Source organism: Rhinolophus ferrumequinum, chromosome 28 (genome assembly GCF_004115265.2).
Source record: "Rhinolophus ferrumequinum isolate MPI-CBG mRhiFer1 chromosome 28, mRhiFer1_v1.p, whole genome shotgun sequence".
NCBI lineage: Eukaryota > Metazoa > Chordata > Mammalia > Chiroptera > Rhinolophidae > Rhinolophus > Rhinolophus ferrumequinum.
In genome coordinates this window covers 4,409,886-4,434,967 of record NC_046311.1, presented here as the reverse complement: position 1 = coordinate 4,434,967, position 25,082 = coordinate 4,409,886, and the positions used below count along the sequence as shown (strand labels likewise).

Here is a 25,082-nt window from a genome sequence, read left to right as displayed (position 1 = left end):
GTTGGTGTACCTACTGCTGTAACGGGGCAGCTTGCGAGTCAGGACCCACGCGAGGAGCACAACTGTGAGCCTCTGGTAATGTCCGTGGCGAGTCAGGACCATTCTGCCTCACTCGTGAAGGGGGGAAAGGGCCCCCCCCACCACCACCATGGGTCCTTTGTGAAGCTGCTGGAAGGCTGGGACCAAGACGGGCAGCGTTTGTAACTGAAGCTCCATACACTAAGCAAGCCCGGGGCGGGCGGGCAGCAGAACGCATTTCCCACATAACTATCAAGTCACCTCTGACTACTTAGCCTTCAGGGCATTTCTGTGGAATGTTCCAGCCCGAGGTGAACTATGACCATGACACTGCTTGAGTGCTTTCCAGAGCAGCCACAGCTCGAGGTCTGCCCTGAGAGCCAGTCCACGGCACAGTCCCCCATGCGTGGGGACACACCGTGCTGTGGGTGCGCCTGCGGTGCCCCCGGGCCAGCCTGCTAACGACTCTTGGCCAGGGGGCCGGCTCAGTGCTGTCCCATGGTCTCTGGAAAACTTTCAGGCCTGTCGTGCTCCCAGATCTGACTCCTGTGATTGTAAATCAAACTCTAAGTGAAAATTCCCTCTTCTCTGGAGATTATTCTCATTTATTATCAAATGGTTTTACAAAATGCTAAAAGTGTGCTGTTTCTCAATCTCCCCCCACCCCCGGCCCCATATACATAACACCATTTAAAACACAACCTGTTGCCACTGGCCATTCTGTGACCATCCTTGGCTGAACCCCAGAACGGCACATGTGTTGAGACTAGAATTGTTGTGAAACAAGAAGCCAAAAGGTGGCAATCGGGTACCACAGCTTTAAGGGAGTGAGTGGTACGAATCTGCGCGTATTTAAAAAAAAAAAAAAAAGTGACTTCCGTCCAATTCACTTGGGTTGTTGTGCAAATTTGTTGACTCCAGTTGTGTGAAGATCAGGATGTGGATTTGAGTGAGGCGAGGCTGTCCTGTGCAGACGTCCCGGCACCTCCCTCCAGGCCGGCTCTGCCCAGGAGACTACAGGGGGTTTCTCCGCACATCGATCATCCCTGGGCTGGCCCTTCGCAGCTCCCTCCGCGGCCGGGCCAAGGGCCCCGGGTTCCAGGGCAGACCTACCTCCCCCACGGGCAGCACCCGCCCAAGGGGCTCCGCGGCCTCCCGCTGGCGCAGCTCCTCTGGGGAGCCTTGCTCTTCACCGCACAGGCTGGAGCGTCTCCATGTCAGCGGGAGTGGGGCCCGGACCACGTCCCGCGTCTCCTCCCGGGCGCGGGGGACACCTTCCACTGGGGGGTGCTGCCAGAGAAGCTCGGGTGCTGGGAGGAGCTCGTCTTCATTGCCAAGGGGTTGTCTGTTCTCCAGGCACAGGGTCCTCTTCTCCCCACCTGTCCCCGAGGACATCCTTGTCATGGAGGGAGCAGCACCGCCCTGACACCCTAGCTTCCCAACACCCCAGTGCAATAAGCTACGTGTGAAACGCCCCAGTAAGAGCTGAAGTTGGAGTGGCTTCTGAGCTTTCCCCAAAACAAAGGAAGAAACCTGGCAGCGGCAAGGAAGGCCGGGTAAAGCGTGCTCCGTCGGTCCGTCCGTCCCGGCGAGCACTTACCCCTGCTCTGGGCCGTGGCGGTCACACCGCTGAGCCTCTGCCTCAGCTCCTGGTTCATCCACATGAAGCGGCCCAGCTCCTTCTCCAGAGCCTGAATCCTGCTCTCGTATTGCCTCTTACTGTCCGCGAGCCCTCCCCCAAGCTGGTCTAGAGGGGACAGGCAGAGAAGAGTGGTGAGGGGCTGTGGGCAGGGTGGGCAGGCGGCAGCCACCACAGCCCCCGTGCCAGGAGAGGGCCTGTCACCTCGACTCTGCTGCAGGAGGAGCTGCAAGTCCTGCGCGTGGCCCCTCTGCTGCAGGGTCAGCTGGCGGTCCATCTCCAGGCGCTGCCGCTCCAGGGCAACCTCCAGCCAATACACCAGCCGCTGCTGCTCCTCCAGCTGCATCTCCAGCTCCGAGAAGGCGATCTGCTGCTGGTGCTGCTCTTCTCGGAGTGTCACTACCTGTCCCGAGACCCAGGACAGTGGGCATTTGGCAAAGTTGCTACCATGGCAGATGCCACTAAGAAATCACCAGGGTCGCCTGCTGAGCCCTCAGGCATTTTAGGCAGCGATTCCCAAATGATGAGAGCCGGCTCGCAGAGGAGTCCTACTTGCCATCCCTGCCTCAAACCCCTTCCCAGGCACACACTAAGGAGCTCACAGGCAGATCGTCACGTACGGTTTCAGAGGCCAGGGCTTCACCTCCCCACCCACCACTGACACTGTGGGCCACGCAACTTTGCGTTGTGGGATGGATGGGACACGCTGAAGGATGTTTAGCAGCATCTCTGGCCTCTATCCAGACTGTTGCAACAACCAGAAATGGCTATGGGTCCCCTGGGCTAGCAAAATCATCCCCTGTTGAGACCACCAGTCTAGGCAAGGGCTACTCCAAAATGCTGTTTCACTAAGTAACACAGGCTTTGACGAGGCGAGTCCAAGGCAGCCCTGGAGACTGGAGTTGGTCCTGATTCCAACTCCCATCTGGGCGGACACAGGACATTCTCTGGAGCTGCCCTCCGACCCCTCCCCCCGAACATACTGCAGGAGGAAGACGCAAGGGCTTGTGGGCCCGTGACCCACCTTGTCGAAATACTTGCAGAGAAGGGCTCTGGTCTCTGAGGACGAGAGGTAGCTGAGCTTGGCCATGAGGTTCATCTCGCACTGGGACAGCAAGGAGGCCGAGGCCTGCAGCACCCGCTGGCGGCAGGTGATGGCCTCGTTCTTGTACTCAATGGCCGCGTCCAGGGCCTCGATGGCCTCGTCCAGCTGGAACAGCGTCCGCTCCTCCTGTGCGGACATGGGCATGCATGGAGGAGGGCCCCAGCTCCTTGCACCGCCAGGCACCCCCTCCCTCAACGACTAGGACCTCAGCGCACACACAGCCACAACTGAGCACTAAGTATCCCCTCATCCTGAGCACAGAGCAGCACGTCCAGAGAGGTGCCCCTGCCCACTGGCAGGGACAGGGACGCTTCCATCACAGGTGGGGCAGCTGGGGCTCTGCTCAGAGGCTGCTTTCTGAAGCTCAGGGCATCCGAGTGACCTGCACCGAAGGAAAGGCCTGGCGAGGTGGCCCCCAAGCCACCAGAGGCTCTGCTGGGTGAGGCACGTAACAGGCTTCCTGTGCTGCTCACAGGAGGCACACTGGTGTGGCCCCGACACTCGTTCCCACATGGGGAGCCGACATGTGGGCCAGCGAGCAATGCAGCGCAGGACGCACAGCGAGTCCAGGTTCCAGCTGGAAGGGCACTGAGAGGCCCAGACAAGGGAGCTAGAGGGGGGGGCCAGTCCAGTCCTCTCTGGGCTGACAGGAGGGACTCGTGTCCCAAAGCAGCAAGACCAGAGCAAGAGGATGCCAGCAGACGGACAGCGGGCGTACCTCGGGGGACAGGAGGCCGCCCTGCCGCAGCTTGCCGTCGATGTCCAGGCGCTGCTTCAGCAGCGAGTCCTTCTCCTGGCGCAGGGTGTCGATCTCCCCACGGAGCTGGCGCTGGCTCTGAGCACTGCCCGGCCGCAGCTGCCCGCTCTTCTCGGACAGCTCCTGCTCCAGCTGCTCCAGCCGGCTGGACACTCGCACGATGTCCTCGTTGAGGGCCTGGGGGGGGGGCACCAAGGGATCAGGGGAGGGGCGGGCCCCATCACAGGGCAACAGCCCACCCGTGGTTGCTAAGGAGACCAGAGGCCCTTCCCACGAGAATCCTATAATCCGGGAGCCCGCTCGACAGGGAGGCCTGGCTCAGGAGTGGAAGCCCCCACAGACGGCCGGGAAGGATGGTCCAGACAGACGGACAAAGCACTCCTGACAAGGGCCAGAGTAGAGCGGGGCGGTGGTAGCCTGTCACTGAGACGACGGCTGGGATTTGTGATGGGAATGACAGGAAATTAGTGGCCAAACCCAAAAGGCCCTTCCTGGAGCATAAGATGGGGAAGTGAGGGCGCTAATGGCCAGGGGACATTTGGCGAATGCAGCAGCACCCTGAACGCTCCTGCACGTCGGCGTGCTCCACGACAGCAGAGGTGGGTCTGGAACCCCGTGGGGATCCGGCCCAAGCACCCGAGTTTCACAGGCGCCCCCCACCCCTCGAATCCTCAGAGCAACGTTATGACTCCATTTGACAGCAGGAAACTGGCTCAGTAGGGTCCTACTCGCGAGGGAGTGGTGAAGCCCGGAAGACCTGGGGGGTTCTGGGGGTGGGGGGGCAGCTCTGTCCGCCCAGTGCCGGGAAGGCTGTCTCCGCCCATCGCACCTGCCAGTCCTCGTCCTGCCTGCACAGGCTCAGAGCAGAAGCTCCTGAGGTGAACAGCACTGAGGGATGGATACCTGGAGTTTCTACCCAGACCTCAGCACCTGCGTCACACACATCCTACAGCCCCGAGTTCTTGTAGCCCAGCAGGAGCGCTTTACCAGGCAGGGACGTCACCCCGCAGACGCTCACCTGGCAGGACCTCACCTGGCTGGACTGCAGGCGCTTGCTCTCCAGCCCGGTCTTCTCCTGCATCAGGGCCTCCTTCTTGGCCAGGATGGCCTCGCGCTTGCGGAGCTCCTCCCCCAGCTCCTCCAGCGCCCGCCGCTGCCGCAGGACCTTCTCCATCTCCTGGTCCAGCCACTTCTTCTGCTCCTCGATCTTCTGAGGGAAAGAAGGAGAGGCAGGGAGGCGCCTCAGCCGCCAGCTGGGGAGAATGGTGAGCCCAGCAGCTGAGCCAGCCAACGGCCAGGGCTGCCCGGCCAGGCTGTGGGCGCAGCTGGCAGTGCGGCGGCCCAGGCGCACCTGCTGCTGCTCCAGGCTGACCACAGAGCCGCTGCTGCCGCTGCGCCGCTTCCTCTGGAACGCTGCGATCTCTGCGGTCTTAATCTTTAGGATCTTCTGCTGCTGTTCATGCTTCAGCTCCAGCTCCTGAGGGTGAAGGGGGAGGGGTCAGTGGTGAGGGGGCGGGGCCAGAGGCTGGGGGCGGGCTGTGCGTGCCGGCGACCCACCGGAGCCCGCCTGTAATCCCCAGGGCCAGCGGAGTGCCTGCCTGCCCGCTCCCAAGACAGCTCTGCACGGTGTTCCCAGCCCTGCCGCCCGCCCGAGTCTGCCAGCAAATGGAAGCAAACGTTGATCCAGCTCCTACGAGGTGACATGCTTGGCCCTGAACTCTCACCCTGCCTGGCCCTGACTTTCCTATAACTCTCCTCATTTGCAAGTAAGAAAAACTCAGGGAGGCCAAGTGACAGTGGCTGTGAGTGGTAGGCCCAGGATAGGACACAGACCTTGACGCGGTGCTGTCGCTTGTTCACTTCCGTCTCCAGGCGCCGCTTCTGCTCTGTCTCTTCACGAAGCCGCCTCTGCAGCTGCCCTTGCTGCTGTCGCATGAGCTGCACGCTCCTCTCGAGCTCCTGCAGCCGCTTCTCACTCTGGGCCGACAGCGACACCAGCCGCTCCGTCGCCTGTTTCTTCTCCTTCAGCACCTGGGGCGAACACAGCCTCAGCTGGGCGGGCGCAGGGCGCTGCCAGTCGGGCCCAGTGTTGGGCACGCAAGGGCAGGCGGGCCGAGGAACGATGAATGGATAGAGAGACGGGGCCACAGACGGGAAAGCAGGAGGGTAGATGACGGACGGATAAAAATGTCAACACTGGGGCGGCCGGATGGCTCAGTTGGTTAGAGAGGGAGCTCTTAACAACAAGGTTGTCAGTTCAATTCCTATATAGGATGGTGGGTTGCGCCCCCTGCAACTAAAGATTGAAAACGGCGACTGGACATAGAGCTGAGCTGCGCCCTCCCAACTAGATTGAAGGACAACCACTTGGAGCTGATGGGCCCTGGAGAAACACAGTTTGGTCCCCAATATCCCCCAATAAAAAAATAAAATAAATAAAAAAGTTCATTAACAAAATATATATATCAAGACTACTTATGGGAGGTACGCTGACACTACATACTAGGCACACACCAAGTGCTCTGGGTATGTTAAGTGATCCTAACAAGCCTATCAAAAAGTAGATTATCCCCACTTAACAGATTAGGAAACTGAAGCACAGAGAGGTTAGGAAACCTGACCAAGGGCACACAGCTAATAAATGGCCGAGCTAGGATTCAAATCCACGCAGTCAGGCCCCAGAGCCCATGTTCCTGACCACGCTAATATATTCTCTCCTGGACACCTGAACAGCGAAATGGAATGAAAGATGGACGGACAGATGGAAGGATGGGTAGACAGAAAGATGGATGGGATCATGTAAAGGTAAAAACCAGGATGGACCGACAATTCACGGATCGATAAAAGGGAATAGAAAGGTGAGAGATGGATAAATGGACACTTGGTCACATCAACTGCTAAAGGGATAAACAGGTGGATTACATGGACTGATGGGGAGACAGACAGAGGGAAGATAAATGGACAGGTAAGTGCCTGGGGAGCTGAACGGAGGGAGGGCTGCACGAGGAAGGGCTGACTGTCCTCCTTGCTCTCCCAGATGGTTGTCAGGCAGGACCCACGTCCCTGCCAATGCTGTGTTTAAAGCTGGGCTGACCCCTGGTACTGCCAGCTTTGATAAAACTCTAGCCTCACCCTGGGAGGTCAGGAGGGCATCAGCACCACCAGCCATCTGGGCACGAGGGCCTTGGCACTCACAGGTGCCATTGTGAGCTTGGGCCCCAGAGCCCACCTGTCTTGCTCCCGGGACCCCAGCCTCGGCGGCTGCAGCTACCACCCCCAGGTCCTGGCGCTGACCTGCACCTGGCTCTGGGCGGCAGCGACCCTCCTACGGAACTCCTGGAGCTGGGACCGCTCGCCAGCATCCTGGGGTTCCTTGCCCTCCAGCTCCCGCAGCTGTCGCTGGCCTTCACTCAGCTCGGCCCGCACGTGCTCGGCCTCCTGCTCCAGCTCCCGGATGCGCTGGCTGTGCTGACGGTTCAGGGCCTGGGCCGCCTTCCCTGCAAGAACGGGGGCCGCGTCAGCACAGGCAGCCCCTCTCCTCCATGAGCACCACCTGTTCAATCCCCTGGGAGGTGTTCCAAACCTCTGTCAGCCACGGACACCTACAGGGGTTGTGCCAAGACTTGTACCACCAACACCAAGACTGACTTCTATTTTTCTTGCAAGAGACTCACTTTTGAAATTAGCCTCATCCATAGCAGTGACTCAGGGAAATCACAGGTGAACTAGTTTTATTTTTACCTAATACATGCTAAAATACATATACAATGAGCCTGCATATAAATAAGCCTCTAGAACTAACTTCCATTTGCTGGAAGTATGGAGGGCAGACCCAACAAGCAAACACTGTAGGGAACCATTTTGGAGCCTGAATCAAGCAAACCAGCTGTGCACAGACACTGCTGACTGATTGAGGATGAGTGTTTATGCTCTCAGTCCTGAGATGACAGTTTTGTTACATGTGCTAATGGCATTTTTATTTATGTTTCTAAAAAGCCCACAAAGATGAAAGGAGTCGGGATGAAATGACATGATGTTTGGGATTTGCATCAAAATATTTTGGGGGATGAGGTCAGCATCATGGCTGAGTGATAAGACTCCAGTGTTTCTCCCTCCCTTAAATTTACAAGTGGGACAACTCTAACTCAACAAAGGACCCCCTGCCCAGCACACAAACACCCCTGCAACATTCAGGTACTAGCACATCAGAAAATGGGGTAATGGAATGAGTAGTAGGGGTCAGAACGGTGGCCGCAGCGCAGTCTGGCGCCCACTGCAGCTCTGGTCAGTGCGAGAGGTCAGGCTGCAGCTCTCACACTACAGCCTGGGGTGTAAGAGGGGCAGGAGCAGTACCCCACTTCCCCCTCGCAGCAGAAAGGAACAAAGTCCATACCGCCCAAAGCAATCTAGATTCAATGCAATCCCTACCAAAACACCAATGGCATTTTTCACAGAAATAGAACAAAAAAATCCTCCAATTCTTTTGGACCAAGAGACCCTGAAGCCAAAGCAATCCTGAGAAAAAAGAACCAAACTGGAGGTATCGAACTCCCTGATTTCAAATTACAATACAAAGCTACAGTTATACAGTTATCAGAACAATATCATACTGGCCAAAACATAGAACCCAGAAATAAACCCACGTGTATGTGGGCAACTGATTATAGCCAAAGAGTCAACAGGGAAAAGGAAAACCTCGTCTATAAACAGTATTGGGAGCATTGGAAAACCAACTGCAAAAGCATGAAACTACACTGCCATTTGACATCACATACAAAAATTAACTCAAAATGGATTAGGCACTTGAATATACGACATGAAACAATAAAACACATAAAAGAGAACACATGTACTAAAGTTATGGACCTGCCTGGGTCTGAGAGGTTTTTGGGAACTTACCCCCAAAGGTAAGGAAAATAAAAGCAAAAATAAATGAATGAGACTACAAACGCAAAAGCTTTAGCACAATAAAAGAAACAATCAACAAAACAAACAGCAACCAACTGAATGGGAAAAGATATTTGCAAATCATACTTCCAAGAAGGGGCTAATATCCAAAATATATTAAAAAAAAAACAACTCACAACAAAAAAACAATCCAATTAAAACATGGGCAGATGGATTTTCCAGTCAAGATGGTGGAGTAAACGCTGTGCTCACCTCCTCTCAGGACCACGTCAATTACAACTAAACCGCAGAACCACCATGATTGAGAAGCGTCTGAACCGAAGCCCTACAACTACGAACGACAGACATACAGAAGATGCCACCTCGAGACTGGTAGGAGGGATAGAGACACAGAACAGGCTGGCCCCACACCCACGTGTGACCATTAGGAATCGGGAGGGACATCTCAGCTGCAGAGGTCCCCTGCCCCCCGAGGAGGGAGGGGTCCCAGCCCTTCGCAGCCCAGGGTTCCAGTGCCGGGAGAGAAGTCCCCGTAACTTCTGGCTGTGACAACCAGCAGAGATTGTGGCTAAGTGGGACGAGGGCCACTGCACTCCGAGGTGCTCACCTTAAAGGGCCCACGGACGGACTTACTCGCTGATGGACTCTCCTGCTCTGAGCTCCAGCGCTGGGGCAGCAGCTCGAAAAGCACAAGGGACAGAATGGGGAGAAACCGAATTGTTACCTTCAGGGTATAGGCTGGAGGGGCAGCTTTCTCACAGATGGAGGACCTGGCAGGAGCCATTGTTTCTTTGTTGAGCCCTCCAGCTCCCTGCGTGGAGGCACAGCCGTATGTGAGTGTCCATCCAACTGGCTCTCACCTTTAGTCTGCCTGGCGCTTCCAGTGGCTTTTCCTTATAAACAGCTTACCCTGGCTCATGCAGCAGACGTTCCTAAAATCTCTCAAAGGTTCACAAAATCCAAACAAGCAGCATTTGGCTTTAGCGTGTCCTGTTCCTCTGGCTGAGCAGCCCCAGGCCGGCACTAGCGACACCTGGCCTTCGTTCACAACTTGGCCTCTCAAAGCACCTCCAAGCACAGGGCCGGCAGCGCCCATCTCTGAATCGCTTTGTGGCTCACGCCACGTGGCCCCCAACGGGGCACCGACTGCAATTGAACTTGGCCTGCAGCAGGTCCCTCCCAGGGTCAGCTTCGGACTGGGCTGGAGCATCACCTGCCACCTCCAAGGACAACACACCCAAAAAGCAGACAGGGCAGGCACCAGAGCCCCGCAATCAAGTCTCAACTACAGCAGGAGGGAACCCACAACCCACACCAGGGACACACCTGGCTCTGAAGACCAGAGAGACTGTGCCACTGGGTCCCACAGGACACCTATTACGTAAGGCCACTCTATTAACCAGGCAACATAGCAGCCCAACCTAATACACAGAAACAAACACAAGGAAGCAGCCAAAGGGGGAGACAAAGAAACATGTCCCAAATAAAAGAACACAACAAAACTCCAGCAAAAGGACTAAACAAAACGGAGACAAGCAATCCCCAGACGCAGAGCTCCAAACACTGGTTATCAGGATGCCCAACGATCTTAGTGAGGACTTCAACACCTGATAACCAGTGTTTGGAGCTCTGCGTCTGAGGATAAAGGTTAAAGGCAAAGAGAGAATCTGAAAATGAGCAAGAGAAAAGCAGTCTTACGGAAGCTCCCCTGGAGGTACTTTCAGCTGATTTCTCCACAGAAACTTTGCAGACAAGGGATTGGCAGCAAATATTCAAAGCGATAAAAAGCAGGGACCTTCAGCTAAGACTGCTCTACTCAAAAAGGCTATCATTTAGAATCGAAGGACAGATAAAGACCTTCCCAGAAACAAAAAGCTTTAACCGAGGAGTTCATCACCACCAAATCACTATTACCAGAAATCTTAGAAGGACTGAAGACAAAAAAATAATAAATAATAAAAAAGCAGTATTTACACATCTGTCAACAGTTACTTTAAATGTAAATGGCTTAAATGTTCCAATCAAAAGTTGGGAGGCCTAAATAAGAAAACAAGACCCTTACTTATGCTTCCTACAAGAGATACACTTCAGACCTAAAGACACACACAGACTGAAGATAAAGGGATGGAAGAAGATATTTCATGAAAATAGAAACAAACTGAAATAGCTGGGGTGGCAATACTTATTCCAAACAAAATAGACTTTAAACCAAAAACTATAGCAGGAGACAAAGAAGGACCTGGTAATCCCACTCTGTGGTATCTGAAGAAACCCAAAACACTACTTCGAGGGGACATGTGCATCCCAATGTTCATTGCAGCGCTGTTTACAAGGGCCAAGATGTGGAGGCAGCCTGGGTGTATGAATGGACAGAGGAGGTGGTACATATATACAGCAAAATATTGCTCGGCCAGGGAACGGAATGGGTTCTTGCCATCTGCAGCGGCATGGATGGACCTGGAAGGTGTTGTACTGAGTGAAGCATGTCATACAGCGAAATGGAACGTGATTTCACTTATAAGTGGAATCTAAAGAACAAAATAAACAAAACAGAAACAAACTCATCAATAGAGAGAACATTTTAATGGTTGCCTGACGGAAGGATGTTAGGAGGGTAGGTTAAATGCGGGAAGGGATTAAGAAGTACAAATTAGTTGTTATAAAGTAATCATGGGGATATAGTATATAGCATAAAAGAAATATAGTCATTACTATTGTAATAACTGGATGGTGTCAGATGCATACTGGATTTACTGGGGTGCTAGATGGGAAGGGGTTGGGGGACAGGGTGAAAAAGGTGAAGGGATAAAGAAATACAAACTGAAAATTACGAAATAGTCACGGAGTTGTAAAGTAAACCATAGGGAATACAGTCAATAATATGGTAATAACTATGTAGAGTGCCACGTGAGTATTAGTCAGGGGGATCACTTCTTAAATTATGTAAATGTATAACCACTATACTGTACATCAGAAATATAAGTTATTGAATGTCAACAATAACTGAAAAATTATAAGGGGGACACAGTGAAAGGAAATAAATGGTTCAAATTTCCAGGTATAACGCTAGACTTATGGTGATCACTTCTTTAGGTGTATCAATTTTGAATAACTATTGTGTACACCTGAAACTAATATTGTATGTGACCTATATTTTAATAAAAGTCTTAAAAAAAACAACAAAAAAAAAAAAAAAACAGGGACCGGCCCGGTGGCTCAGGCGGTTAGAGCTCCGTGCTCCTAACTCTGAAGGCGGCCGGTTCAATTCCCACATGGGCCAGTGGGCTCTCAACCACAAGGTTGCCAGTTCAACTCCTCGAGTCCCACAAGGGATGGTGGGCAGTGCCCCCTGCAACTAAGATTGAACACGGCACCTTGAGCTGAGCTGCCGCTGAGCTTCCGGATGGCTCAGTTGGTTGGAGTGCGTCCTCTCAACCTCAAGGTTGCCAGTTCGACTCTCGCAAGGGATGGTGGGCTGCGCCCCCTGCAACTAGCAATGGAAACTGTACCTGGAGCTGAGCTGCGCCCTCCACAACTAAGACTGAAAGGACAACTTGACTTGGAAAAAACAGTCCTGGAAGTACACACTGTTCCCCAATAAAGTCCTGTTCCCCTTCCCCAATAAAAAAAAACAAACAAAACAAAAACCAGGCAGATGACCTGAACAGACACTGCTCCCAAGAAGACATACAAATGGCCAACAGCTATATAAAAACATCACTAATCATCAGGGAAATACAAATCAAAACCACAATGAGATATCACCTCACACCTGTCAGAACTAATATTACTAAGACAAGTAATAACAAGTGTTGGAGAGGCTGTGGAGAAAAGGAACCCTTGTACACTGCTGGTGGGAATATAAACTGGTGCAGCCACTGAGGAAAACAGTGTGGAGGTTCCTCAAAAAATTAAGCATAGACTTACCATATGACCCAGCAATCCGTCTTCTGGGTATCTACCCGAAAAATTGGAAAACGTTTATTTATAACGATCTATGTACTCCACACCCAGGTTCATTGAAGCATTATTCACGGAGGCCAAGACATGAAAACTGAAGTGTCTTTTGATAGATGATTGGATAAAGAAGAGGTGATACATATACACAATTGATATTACTCAGCCACAAAAAATGATGAAATATTGTCATTTGCCACAACAGTGATGGAGTTTGAGAGTATCACGCAAAGTGAAATAAGTCAGATGGAAACAGACAAGGACCATAGGATTTCACTTATATGTGGGATATAAAACAAAGCAACAAACAAACTCGTAGACACAGACAACAGTATGGAGGTGACCAGAAGGGAAGGATGAAGAGGGAGAAGAAGGTCAAATATATGGTGACGGGAGGAGACTAGACTGCGTGGTGAGCGCACAGTACAATATACAGATTATGTATTATAGAATCACACACCTGAAGTTTACATAATGTTTTAAACCCACTGTCAATTACAATACTGGGGGTGCCAAAAAAAATGTATACACATTTTAAGAAAGAAAGGGGGAAAAACATTAAAATTGTAATACTCAATATATACCGATAACAAAAGATGAGTACAAGTCACGTTTGACTTCTGCAATTACAAGAGGTGCTCAGAGTGGTTCCCATCAGCGTCCAGACACTTCTGATGACAGCTTGAGCAACGCTGACCAAAGCGTCCACTTGTAGACATTTTTTTTTTGACACCCCAATGTATATGTATTTCAGCAATGAAAAGAAGAATAAAACGTGGGAGAAACTTGGTAACTGCTAATCTTGGTGATGGGTGTACGGAGACCCACTGTACTAGTCTTATTTTCTGTTCAAAATTTTTCACACTGCATTTTATACTAAATTTGTAACTATTGATAAAAAGGTTCAACGGGTCCCCCCACTTAAAATCACCTCCTACCAAGTCACATGTATGACCAGTAGTAAATGTAGCATGATTTGGGGACCCTATGTGTTCCCCAGGACTGAGAGATTCCAGTACAGTGCCTGATACACAGCAGGCACTGGGTAAATAATAGGTAACGCTTCCTGAGAGCTACTCTAACCATTTTACCTGAATTAACTCATTCCTGACAACATCCTGACAACAACCCTGGGAAGCAGGTACCATTAATTATCCCCATTTTAGAGATGAGAAAGCTGAGGCACAAAGGGGTTATCCGACCTGCTTTTAGGGTCACACAAATGGAAGAGGCTGAGCTGGGCATCAAACCAAGGCCATCTGGCCCCTGCTCCAAACCCAGCCTCGAGTGGGGGCCGCCCCAGCGCCCACTCCTCACCTGTGCGGACCAGTTCCCCAATGAGCTCCTCCTTCACACGGATGTTGATGGCCAGCTCCCGGATCTTCTGCTGGGCTTGGGCCAGCCGCCACTCGGAGGCAGCGGGGACCTGGCGGGGCCGCGCCTGGGCCTTGCTCCCACGGACCGCTGTACAAGACCCACTGTCAAGTCTGTTGCCCCAGCCAACAGCGGGGGAGGCACCGGGGGTAAGGGGAGAGGCAGGTCCTGGGCAGGGGCAGGCAGGGGTGAGGTGTGCAGTGTCCAGGGTAGCCGGTCTGGGACCACGGAGGGGAGGAGGGGCCGGGGCCCTGTGTCCCACCAAGCCCACCTCTGGGCTCCAGGATGGCTGCACCCAGCTGCTCAAGGCCAAGCTCCGGGTCCTTCCTGCCGGGCGGACTCCCTGAGCTGGCCTCCTCCCTCTGGCTCCACTTGCTGATTCCGTTTCTGGAGGGCAGACGCAGGAGTCTGTACCTGCCCCAGCCCAGCCAACTCCTGGACCGGAGGGAGAAAGACAGGCCACCACCGACCCTCCATCCCCTCAGGGTCAGTGGAGCCCTGGGGTGTCAGCCCGGCAGAACCCCAGGCCAGGAGCCATGCTTAGAGGGTACAGGGCAGCCGGGGGCAGTGAGGACCACCTTGGAGACTAAGAAGCAGGAAGCCTGGCCCACTCCACGGTACACCTACCCCAAGTACTTGGTTCAGGGCCCACAGTTCCTGTCTGCTCTCCCTCAAGGGTCGGCCAGGGCCACGTAGGTGAGGGCACCGAGACCACGGAGCCTCCCAGCCAGGCCCTGACTTGGTCCCTGTGAGGTCGGCAGTGGGTCCTACTCACCTACGCAGGTGCAGGGTCCGCGGGGGTGGCGGCTCCTCCTCCCCTTCCTCCCCCTCCTCCGATGCAGCGGAAGAGCCACTTTCCAGCCTGTCTACCTCCTCCAGCAACTTAGCTCCAGTCTCCCGGCCATTTGGCACCTGCTAGGGGAGTGTCAGGGCTCAGGACAGGAAGCCTCCAGGGTCCCCTCTATCAGCCATTCCCATCCGCCTCACACCTCTACCTCAAGCCCTGCCTTACCTTTGAGACCTATCTCTGGTGACCCCACGGAGGCCTTTCCAAGCTCACATCAGAGCAGGAGCTTCCTCCCTTCCCCCATTTCTCCCTCCCTGGCTCCCCCAGTACCTGGTACTCTCAGCTGACCGTCTGCTGTTTCTATCTTGTACGAGGTCTGGTCTGACAATTAAGTTCGTGAACTTGGTTGCAGCGATGTTGCTAACCTTTTCTGATATCAGAGGGATTATTCATTATGAATTTATACCAACTGGACAGTTAACCAAGTTTACTATTTGGAAGTGCTGAAAAGGCTGCGTAAAAAAGTTAGACGACCTGAACTTTTCGCCAACAATTCATCACGACAATGCACCAGCTCACACGGCACGGTCTGTGAGGGAGTTTTTAGCCAGGAAACAAATCACTGTATTGGAACACCCTCCCTACTCACCTGATCTGGCCCCCAGTGACTTCTTCCTTTACCTGAAAAGAAATACTGAAAGGAAGACATTTTGATGACATTCAGGACATCAAGGGTAATACAACGACAGCTCTGATGGCCATTCCAGAAAGAGTTCCAAAATTGCTTTGAAGGGTGGACTAGGCACTGGCGCTGGAGCAGAGCTTCCCAAGGGGAGTACTTCGAAGGTGACCGTAGTGATATTTGGCAGTGAGGTATATAGCACTTTTTCTAGGATGAGTTCACGAACTTAATTGTCCGACCTCGTACACAGGTCACCTACACCCAAGTCACATCTTGCTAACAACACCTGGCCAGAGTGGTGGCTTCATAAGACTTCTGGCAAACCCATGGCCTCCCTCTCCTCAGTCCCTCAGGACTCGAGAGCTCAGATGACCCAGCGCTTTCAGGCAGATGCAGGAGCAGCCTTTGTCCAAAAGGCCCTACGTGGCAGAACTAGGAGACCAGACTCAGGGAACTTAGGGCTCATGGGAAAGTAAACTTGCAAAGAGAGGCTTCCAAACACAGAGAGGGAGGCCTCAGAGGTGATGAGCTTCCCATCTCTGGAAGCATGCAAGCTTCCCTTCCAATGCTAGAAGCCAGAAGCCCGTCTGTAACCCCCAAACAACCTCTAGCTGCCCTGGTGCTTCCCAATGGCACTACCTTTCTGAGAGGCCCTACCAGAATCACGCAAACCTTGGCCCTTCCTGTAGGGACACAAGCAGGGGCACCTCACAGCTGGTCCCATGAAAGCATGGGGTGAGAGACATTCTCCAGTATCGCCCTGCCCCTGCCTGAGCCCACCGGGTCCGACTGGCAGAGCAGACGCCCAGCATCCCCACTTCCTCACCTCGCCCCAGTTCTCAGGGCCAACTTCACCTCCAGGAAAACAGGCAGGGGGCATCATGCCCAGCACATGGGTGTGGGTGCCCCCCAGGGGGGCTGTGTGAGGCCGGGGCACAAAGGACCCAGGAGGCAGGCCCTGCAGGAGCCCTGGGGCACCCCAGCCAGGCCGCACCAGCTCTAGTCGTAGCCGCAGCTCGGCCATCTCCTCCTGCTGCTCACGCAGACGGTCGCTCTGCAAGACATGGTCCAGGTGCTGCTGGGGGACTCGGATGGGGGAGGGGGTGCAGCAGGGACGCTGACAGGCAGAAGTGCAGGAGACTGAAGAGGTCTGGGGACACCCGCTTGCTCTGGGCTAAAACTGAGGAGCGCCAAATACCTCTGACGGCCTCTTGGTGCTCACCCACCCCGACACACACAAACTGTACTAGTTCAGGCTCAAGCTCTCACACCACCCGGCCGCCTCCGATCACTCCCTCCGTCCTCCATTTCCATCCCAATCACTGCCACCAGAGGGCGCCAGGAGCAATGCTGGCCCAGTTACCTTGAGACAAAAGGGTCCGACTCCAACTGCCCCATCCTGCTGCCCCTCGAGTCCCACTTCCCCACCCACTCGTGACCATCGTGCCCACCGACCCACCCGCGTCATTCTGTTCCTTACCTCCACACTTTTGCTCATTTGTGCATGCCCCCATCTCTATCCACCCTGCCAGAATGAGAGCGGCTAATTTCTTCTCGCTCCAGGAAAACCCAGCTCACTTTCACCTCCTCAGGGAAGCCTTCTCCCCACCGCGGAAGGGGCGGCCCCACCTGCAGCTTGTACTGCTCCATGGCGTCCTCCAGTGCAGCTAGAAAGTCTCGGTTCTCTTCCTCCAGCCGGGCCACCTGACTCTGCAGGGCCAGCAGCGCCGCCTCATCTTCCTACCGGGCAGGAAGAGAGGCTTCAGCACCCGGAGCTGGCACGACAAGCCTGCCTGTCCCTGGTACACCCGGGCCCTCTCTCTGCCCTGCCAAGGGATCCCCTAGCGCTACTTGTTACTCTGCTCCAAGCCCTGGCTGCATTGGGCGCCCCAAACCCCAGCTGGACCGTGGTCCCCTCTGCGAGTCATTTGGGCCATCTCTTATCATTTTTATTAACATCGAACAACTCACTGCGCCTTCACCAGTGCTGGGTGCTTGTGACACCACCCTGACACCAACCCCAGGAGGCAGACACCAGTGCCAATGTCACCCCTATTTTAGAGACCCTGAGGCTGGGTGACGTTACCAAAAGTGACCTGGGTCATCAGCAGAAGTGCCTCTGAATCCCCAGAGCACTGTGCTAATGGACAGGGGGCAGAGGCACGGCTGGCTGCCCGAAGATCTTCTCCCTTCCCCGGCCCGCTCCTCCCCAGAGCCACACCTGGCCTCTAGCCCCCTTTCTGCCGCCGGGCCCCTGCGTGGCCTGCTCCTCCGCGGCCGAGGCGCTCTCGATGCCGCTGTCGGGCCCAGACGCGGAGCTCAGGGCGCTGCGCTCGCCCTCGACAGCGCACAGCCAGTCGCGCACCTTGCGGGCGGCGGCGCCAGGCAGCCCGGGCTGGGCCTGCAGCTCGCGCAGGAGGCTGTAGGCAGCGTCGGTGCGGGCCCGGTAGCGCGCGCATTCGGCGCCCAGGCGGGCAGCCGCCGTGGCAGGGGCGGCGGCCGGGCCCGGGGGGCGCCGGCCACGGTGGATGATGCGCGTCTCCGAGCGGTGCCGAGAGGGACCCCGCGCGCCGGCCGCCTCCTCTGGCACCCGCTCGGCCTCCGGCCGCCAGTTGATGGTGGCGCGGTTGCGGATGTTCTGGGCGCGGCTGGCATAGTTGAGGGTGTTGAGGGTCTCGTCGAAGTCGGAGGAGGAGGGGCTGACGCAGGCGATCATCACCGTCTTGGCGTTGCCGCCCAGCGAGTCTTTGAGGATCCTGAGGACGCCAGGCGGGTGCGTCAGGGACCCCACCCAAGGCCGGCTCCTCGGAATGCATGGCTGCGCACCCCAGACACCACCGGAGGGGGACCCATCCCCTACTGGCCTCCCCCAGCCACACCGAGCTGCCCTGACGGACGCAGGTGGCTCACCGCGTGATCTTGGAGTCCCGGTAAGGGATGTGGCTGCCCCGGCGCTGCGCGTCGCCCAGGGCGCTGATGACGTTGCCCAGAGCCAGCAGGCTGCTGTTGATCTGTATGCTCTCCTTGAGGCGCTCGCCCGTGCTGCCCGTCTTGAGCACCCTCTCGGAGCCCGCCAGGTCCACAAAGTGGAACTTGGACACGAGCAGCTGGGCCGCGGCGGGGCGGGGCAGGCGGCTGGGGGTGCGCCCCCGCTGCTCCAGGGTCACGGTGAACACGGTGTGTGAGCGGCTGGACAGGCGGTTGAGGTGTGTGGCTCCCGTGTGCCGCGCAGCGTTGCCCATCTCCAGGACGCTCAGCACCTCGTCCAGGCCCTCCACGTCCACCTCCTTCACCCCACACAGCACTGCGGGCACACAAGGGCAGGGGCAGCCTGTTACCGGCCCTCCACAGCTCTTCCTGCCTCAGCTGCCCCTTCCCAGGTCCTGCCCCTCCTGGGCTGGGCTGGAGGGGCTCCAGCTTCCCCCACGCCCACCTCAATGCCTCTCACTCTGGGGGCCGAAGAAATACACCACTGTCGGTGGAGACGGGACACGGAAGCAAAACCTCCCAGGGTTTCCCAGTTAGGAGGTGTCCCTCCCAGACAGGTCAGCAGATGAAAGACTTCCAGTCCGTGGAGGACCCCGGCCAGTGGAGGACTCAGGATTTCCTCACCAACGTTCCCACGGTCGTCTTCCCGAAGCTGGATGTCACGGCTGGCAGTGCCCACCTCAAGCAGGTCTCGGAACTCCTCTTTGTACACTTCCAGGTAGGACACGTGCACCAGACAGTCAAGCAGATCATTCTCGTCAATGAGCTTGAAGGCGTCGGCCATGGCCCGTGGGATGACGCCCTGCTCATCCTCGTGAAGGGAGGCTGGGGAGACACCACAGTGCCTTCAGCGGGACATCCAAGGCCCTGAGGCTCCTGCCGGCATCCGGATGGGGCGCCAGTGTGGAGAAGGCAGCAGCAGAGGCCGGGATGGGCCAGGCAGCCTGAGCCAGGTCATGCTGGGGTGGGGGGGGCCCAGCCTGAGCCAGGTCATGCTGGGGGGGGGGGGGGGCCCAGCCTGAGCCAGGTCATGCTGGGGTGGGGGGGGGATGTCAGGCAGAATCACAGAATTTCAGAGTTGAAAACAAACTCTCATGGGTCAACTAATGCCTTTCATGATGTAAGCATCCCCTCCACTACTTTCCTGCCAGATCGTCAGATCCCCTTGGCTTGATTACTCCCCAAGACAGGGAGCTCATTACTATAGTCTACACTTAGTTATCTAAAGGACCTCCTAAATTTATCCCAAGGAAGTAATAAGAGGATGTTCAGAGCAGCACTCTTCCTCATAACTTCAAAAAAAAAAAGCAAAAATCCCAAGTGTCCAATCCTAAGATCCAATAGGGGATATGGTTAAATAAATTACCTTATATTCACAATGGAATGTCAGGCAGCCATTACAAAATCAGATTGAAGAATATTTAATGACAGAGAGAAATGCCCACGAGATCTTGTTAAGAAAACATAAAGGACACAAAAGAATGGGTACAACATAATCTCATTTTTTAAAAAAGTGTAATTTTCAAAGAGAAAGAAACTGAACCGGTAACAGGGTGAGTGATTTATGAAAGGAAATGATCAAGTAAATTTTATTTTGTGCATGTGCTTTTCTGTATTTCCCTAATTGTCCATGACAGACAAGTACACTTTTATAATCTAAGAGAAAGCCTTCCATAAAACGGGGAGTCCCTTCAACTGTCACAAAGTGCCTCTCCCAAGCCTCAGTGCACCTGCCCTGCTATGCAGCCGCCAGGGCGCCTCTTGCAGGACAATCCCCATTCGAACCACTCCAACTTGGAGTCCTGACCCTCCACAGCCATCCCGACCACGTCCAGACACAAACCAAGTTCCCAAGCCCTTCCTCCCCAAAGTCCCCAGAACCAGCCAGCGTGGTCCCATCTCTATGGAGCTGAGAAGGCCATCCATGACTCCCAGGACCCTTCCTTCCTGCCCTGCCCAGTCCACTGATATGGCTGGTCCCACCCCGGGCTCCTGATCTGTTTCAGAAACCTGCTCCCCCTCCTTCAAAAGGGAACGGCAGCAAGAGGGCGGGGCAGGAATTCAGGAGCTGCTGAGGCCCCTCAACAGGGGCATGGAGCCCAAGCGGGGTCACTCACCCACACTGGCCTCCCCCATGGTGTACGTCTTCCCGGAGCCTGTCTGACCGTAGGCAAACACGGTGGCATTGAAGCCCTCGAAGAAAGCCTCCAGCAGGGGCTGCACGCAGGCCTGGTACACAGCCTCCTGGCCAGCGTCCTCGTCCAGCACCACATGGAAGCCGAAGTGGCGGTCTCGGCCCAGGATGACACGGCCATGTCCCGGCTCCGCCCGCAGACAGCTCTGGTGCCCGTGCAGCAGCTCCTTGGGCAGCAGTGGGCGGACTCGCAGGGCCACCCTCACCGGGGCCTCCTCGGCCCCTGGCAGCCTCTGGGCCTCCAGGCCCATGTTGACAGAGGGCTGCTCCAGGCCCTGTGGAAAGAGGAAGAGTTCCTGCCATCAGCACCTGCACTCCAGAGGCTGGACTCACCCGACAGGGGACCTGGAGCCAGATCCTACAGCTCCTGACCTTGGACAGACACGGGGGGGGGGGGGGGGGGGGTGGCCAAAGTTCCGCACGCCCTCGTGCCCCAGCCTGGTGCCCAAAAGCTGCCAGGGCCAGGAAACTGCCCTACACAGTAACATTTCTTGGCTCTCGTCACTGGCAAACTAAGGCCCTAACTCACCCACTTAACATCCAAGGGCTTGTTTTCCAGCGGCCCCCTTTCACTGTGACCCCATCTCCTAGAAGATGAAGACAGACACACAGACAGACAGACAGACAGACACACACACACACACACACACACACACACACACACACACACACGAAACTCCTTTCCCTAACAGCCACTGGGGCAGAGACCAATCTCTGCTTGTTACATCATTCCCCCTGCCCCACCTTCAAAAAAGTCAACAGATCCTTCGAGATCAAGCTCCCACTGCCCAATCCTGTCAATTCTATCCCCTAAGTACAGCAGTCCCCCCACCCCTGACATGCAGGGGATATGTTCCAAGAGCCCCAGTGGATGCCTGAAACCACAGATAGAACCAAACCCTATATATATTATGTTTTTGCCTACACATACATTCCTGTAGTCAAGTTTAATTTATAAACTAGGCACAGCAAGAGATTAACCATACCTAGTAAAATAGAATTACAACAACCTACTGTAGTAAAAGTTATGTGAACGTGGTCACTCACTTTGGGGGAGCCCTTGCTGAAGTCCTCCTAGAGGCTCAATGCTTTCTGGGAGCAACCCACTGCCCACTCAGAACACACTTTCTGTTCGTACCTTCCACCGACACATGAAATGCCTTTTCCATCTTAACTAGCACTTACCACACACTATGGCTGTTAACTCTTGCAGTTTGAGATGCGACAGCAAAACTAGCATGAATTGTTTTCCTTCTTCGCAACTTCACAGAAGGCTCGTTCTTACCGCAGATCTTCCAACCTAAGCATATGATATTTTTCTTTCCTGATTAAGTCCAGAACTTTCACCTTTTCACTTAAAGGAAGCACCTTACGGCTTCCTATATTGCCAGCATCATTACTCTTGCACTTTGGGGCTTATTAGGTAAAACAAGGCTCATGGGAACACAAGCGTTGATACCGTGTTTCCCCCAAAATAAGACCTAATTGGAAAATAAACCCTAGCAGGATTTTTCAGGATCACGTCCCCTGAACATAAGCCCTAATACGTCTTTTGGAGCAAAAAATAATATGAGAGCCGGTCTTATTTTCAGGGAAACATGGTACCATGACCATCTATGCAGGCAGCCCCCACAGCTTGCACGCACTTGATTTTCACCACAGGTTTACCTTGCTTATTACACTTTGCTTTACCGCGCTTCACAGGTATTGCGTGGTTTTTTAACAAACCGACTCACATCCAAGACGGCCAAAGACATTGTGAGATTTCATCACGATACTCAGAACGACGCACAAGTTCAAACTTACCAGCTGTTTATTGTTTCAGACCACAGTTAACCATGGGTGACTAAAACCACAGCTAAGGGGAGGCTACTGAATTTCTCAAGTTCACCTGTTTCTCCCCATTTTATGCCCAAGCCCTGGTCCTGGCCAGTGACGTCTTCATAGGATGACCTCTACCAGCCCCTCACTGGTCTGTCTCCCTGACCCTCGGACACAGCAACCAAGGCCATTTTTCAAAAATGCAAACGACATCCAAACTCCCTGCTTAAACTCCTCCCCAAAAAGGCCCCCCACTGCCCTTGAGAGTCTAAACCTTAATGGGGGGGACTAACAAGCCCTGCATAACCTGGACTAATCACATGTACCCCACCTTTCCTCAGCTTTCTCTGCCTGCAACATACTCACTGTTATCCAAGCTTCCTCCTACTCCTCCTCCAAGCTGAAGCTGGCTCCACCTCCTTCAGGGAGCCAGAAAGCACCCCTGTTCTGTGCCCCCTCCCCCATCTTCCCCGACTCCCTCCCCCATATACACACCCCGCCCCAGGCTGCTCCCATCAACCATTGATCACTCTGCTACAATTGCCAGAGTACCTGCTGGTCTCCCTGCTCCTCCCAGACTGGGAGCTGGGAGGCAGGGACCCGCCTGTCCCCTTGGTGCTGTACCTCCAGTTGTGTGCCCTCACAGGCTGTGCAGGTTTGTAGCCTCGGCTGTAGCAGAACCTAGTGTGTAGTAGGCTGTACTGTCCAGGTGTGTGTAACTGCATCTACGATGTTTGCACGAGGATGCAATCGCCTACCATTCCTCAGCAACGCTTGACTATATTTTCTGTCAGTACGTATAACGGTTTAATTGAAGCATTCAGGCCCTGCTGAGTGCCGGGCCCTGGGGACACAGCGGTCGGTACCTGCCCCGCTGACCCAGAGCTTTCGCAGGCCCTTGCGGTCCCCGCTTCTGCGCGCCCAGAAGGCGCCCAGACACCTCCACCGGTGCGGTCCCGCGCGGGTGGAACGTCAGGAGCCGGAGGCGGGAACTTCGAGAAAGTTTGGGAAAGTAGTCACAAACGCACACCCGACCCTCACCGCAGCAGCGCTCTCTCCTCCAGACCAGGACCGGGATGTCCGCCTCACGCCCCGGACCTAGGGGAAGGGGAGCTCCCGCTTGCCCAGGGAGGGGCCTCCGGGAGGCTCGGAAGCAATGGTGGGGGCTCCTCGTGCCGGGCCGGGACTCCAAAGGCGAGAGGGTTCCCAGTGCCACCAAGCCCAGGCCTGCTCAGGACGGGGCGAGCGCGCCTCCCACACCCACCCCACCCCACCCAGCCCTCGCCCTCGACCTTCCCCGGGCCCACACTCACCGGCTGAGGTACCAGGGTAGCCCCCAGGTCCGGCAGCCAGCCTCCCTGCCTCAGAGCGGCGCGCTCAGATGCCGTCACCAGGACCCCCGCCCCCTAAATAATCCCGCCCCTCCCCCGCAACTCCGCCCGCTCGGGCTCTCGGAGACTTGGGAGGGGCGGGGCCACGAGGGGCGGGGCCTCGCCTAGGGGCGGGACCACGTGGTCCTGGTTTCCACCCCGAGCCCCGCCGAGGGATGGCTTCGCCGCGCGCTGATGCTAGTGCAGATTTACAGAATTCTGTGGCCACAATTCGCGAGGCCGGCCTGATTCTCCCCGCTGAAGCCCATTTTGCCCACCTTAGGGCCGGGCACCTAAGTCTCATAATGGCAAGTTGTTAACACGTGAGAAGACGGAAATTAACCAGGGACCATTTTGGCTCCGCAAGGGGAGGGTGGATTTTCCAACCCTGAGAGTTAATAACTAGACTAAAAGCTAAGCTACTGTTTGTTCGTTCGTTCGTTCCTTCCTTCCTTCATCCATTCAGGTGTAGACCTTTCCTCCTGCTACTGCACCGCCCCCTCTAGCTGCACTCGCCACGCCCCCTCCGAGCGAAGCAGAGCTCTCCATCCAGACCCCTTTTCTCTACTGATTTCACGTCCCCTTCTAAAGCTGAAGGATCCATCCGCCCCGACTTTCAGGGTTGGGATGGGGGCCCAATTCTCCCCCAAGTGGTTGGGACTCTGGCTGCACCCTTGGCACTCACACTAGGCAGTAAGCTGTCATTGCTGTGCCCCTTCTCTGCCCCATACCCAGGGTGACCCAGGGGCTGGATACCTGAAGCCACCAGAGAGCTCCCATTTAGGCCAGGAAGAGAGCAGGATGGGGGGGGGCGTCTGTCCCCCTGGAGCGGCCTCCCTGCAGAGCCGGCCCTGACAAGTCCTGGCTCACCGCTCTGGCTTGTAAGCCCCCAGTCTGGAAAGGGCATGGGATCCACGGGTGGACTCCACTGCCACCAGCCTCGAGTTCCTGGATGGGCCACTGCCCCTAAGAAAAGCCACTGGGAGGGGGGTTTGCTATAGAGCTCTTAACCCACCTCTTCAGTTGGGGAGGTTATTCTGTGGGCAAAAGGCCAGTGGGAACCTTGCAGAGGTTTCATCCTGCATCTACCTAGGCAGGTGCTACCCAGGTGTCCCCAGCCCTCAAGCCATCCTAGACTCTTCTCATCTCACTTCTACCACCAAGCCCCGATTTGCCCTCCATAGTAACTTCCAGTCAAATTTCTCTGTAAACCTCCGCAGCCTTGCCACCACGCCACCACTGTCCCTGACCTGGGCCACTGCAAAGCCTCTTTGCTGGTCTCCCTCTTGTCCCTGTAACACATGCCAATGAAGGGGGAAAAAAAAGGTGTACAGAAGGCGGCCAGTAAGTACACTCACTGTCTTGGAGGTTTCCCTTCCAACGTATGTGTCTTGCTCCATTTGGGCTGTTATAACAAAATACTCCAGACCGGGTGGCTGATAAACATCAACTGTTTATTTCTCACAGTTCTGGGAGCTGGAA

At 55.1% G+C, this 25,082-nt stretch overlaps 1 protein-coding gene across 1 annotated transcript; it reads right to left on the bottom strand.

Moving 5' to 3' along the window:
* Positions 1-1,008: 1,008 nt before the first annotated feature.
* KIF7 (kinesin family member 7) lies at positions 1,009-23,625 on the bottom strand. Its single transcript, XM_033100280.1, has 20 exons — positions 23,544-23,625; positions 21,595-21,709; positions 20,333-20,684; positions 18,840-19,040; positions 18,138-18,531; positions 17,449-17,983; positions 16,857-16,967; positions 16,054-16,281; positions 14,534-14,673; positions 14,030-14,145; positions 13,702-13,848; positions 6,820-7,016; positions 5,353-5,550; positions 4,871-4,996; positions 4,553-4,729; positions 3,481-3,696; positions 2,682-2,888; positions 1,862-2,060; positions 1,619-1,765; positions 1,009-1,397 (listed from the first exon to the last, which is right to left on the bottom strand). The coding sequence occupies exons 3-20, from the start codon at positions 20,658-20,660 to the stop codon at positions 1,033-1,035; spliced, it is 4,032 nt and encodes a 1,343-aa protein (XP_032956171.1). The 5' UTR covers positions 20,661-20,684; positions 21,595-21,709; positions 23,544-23,625; the 3' UTR covers positions 1,009-1,032.
* Positions 23,626-25,082: the final 1,457 nt, after the last annotated feature.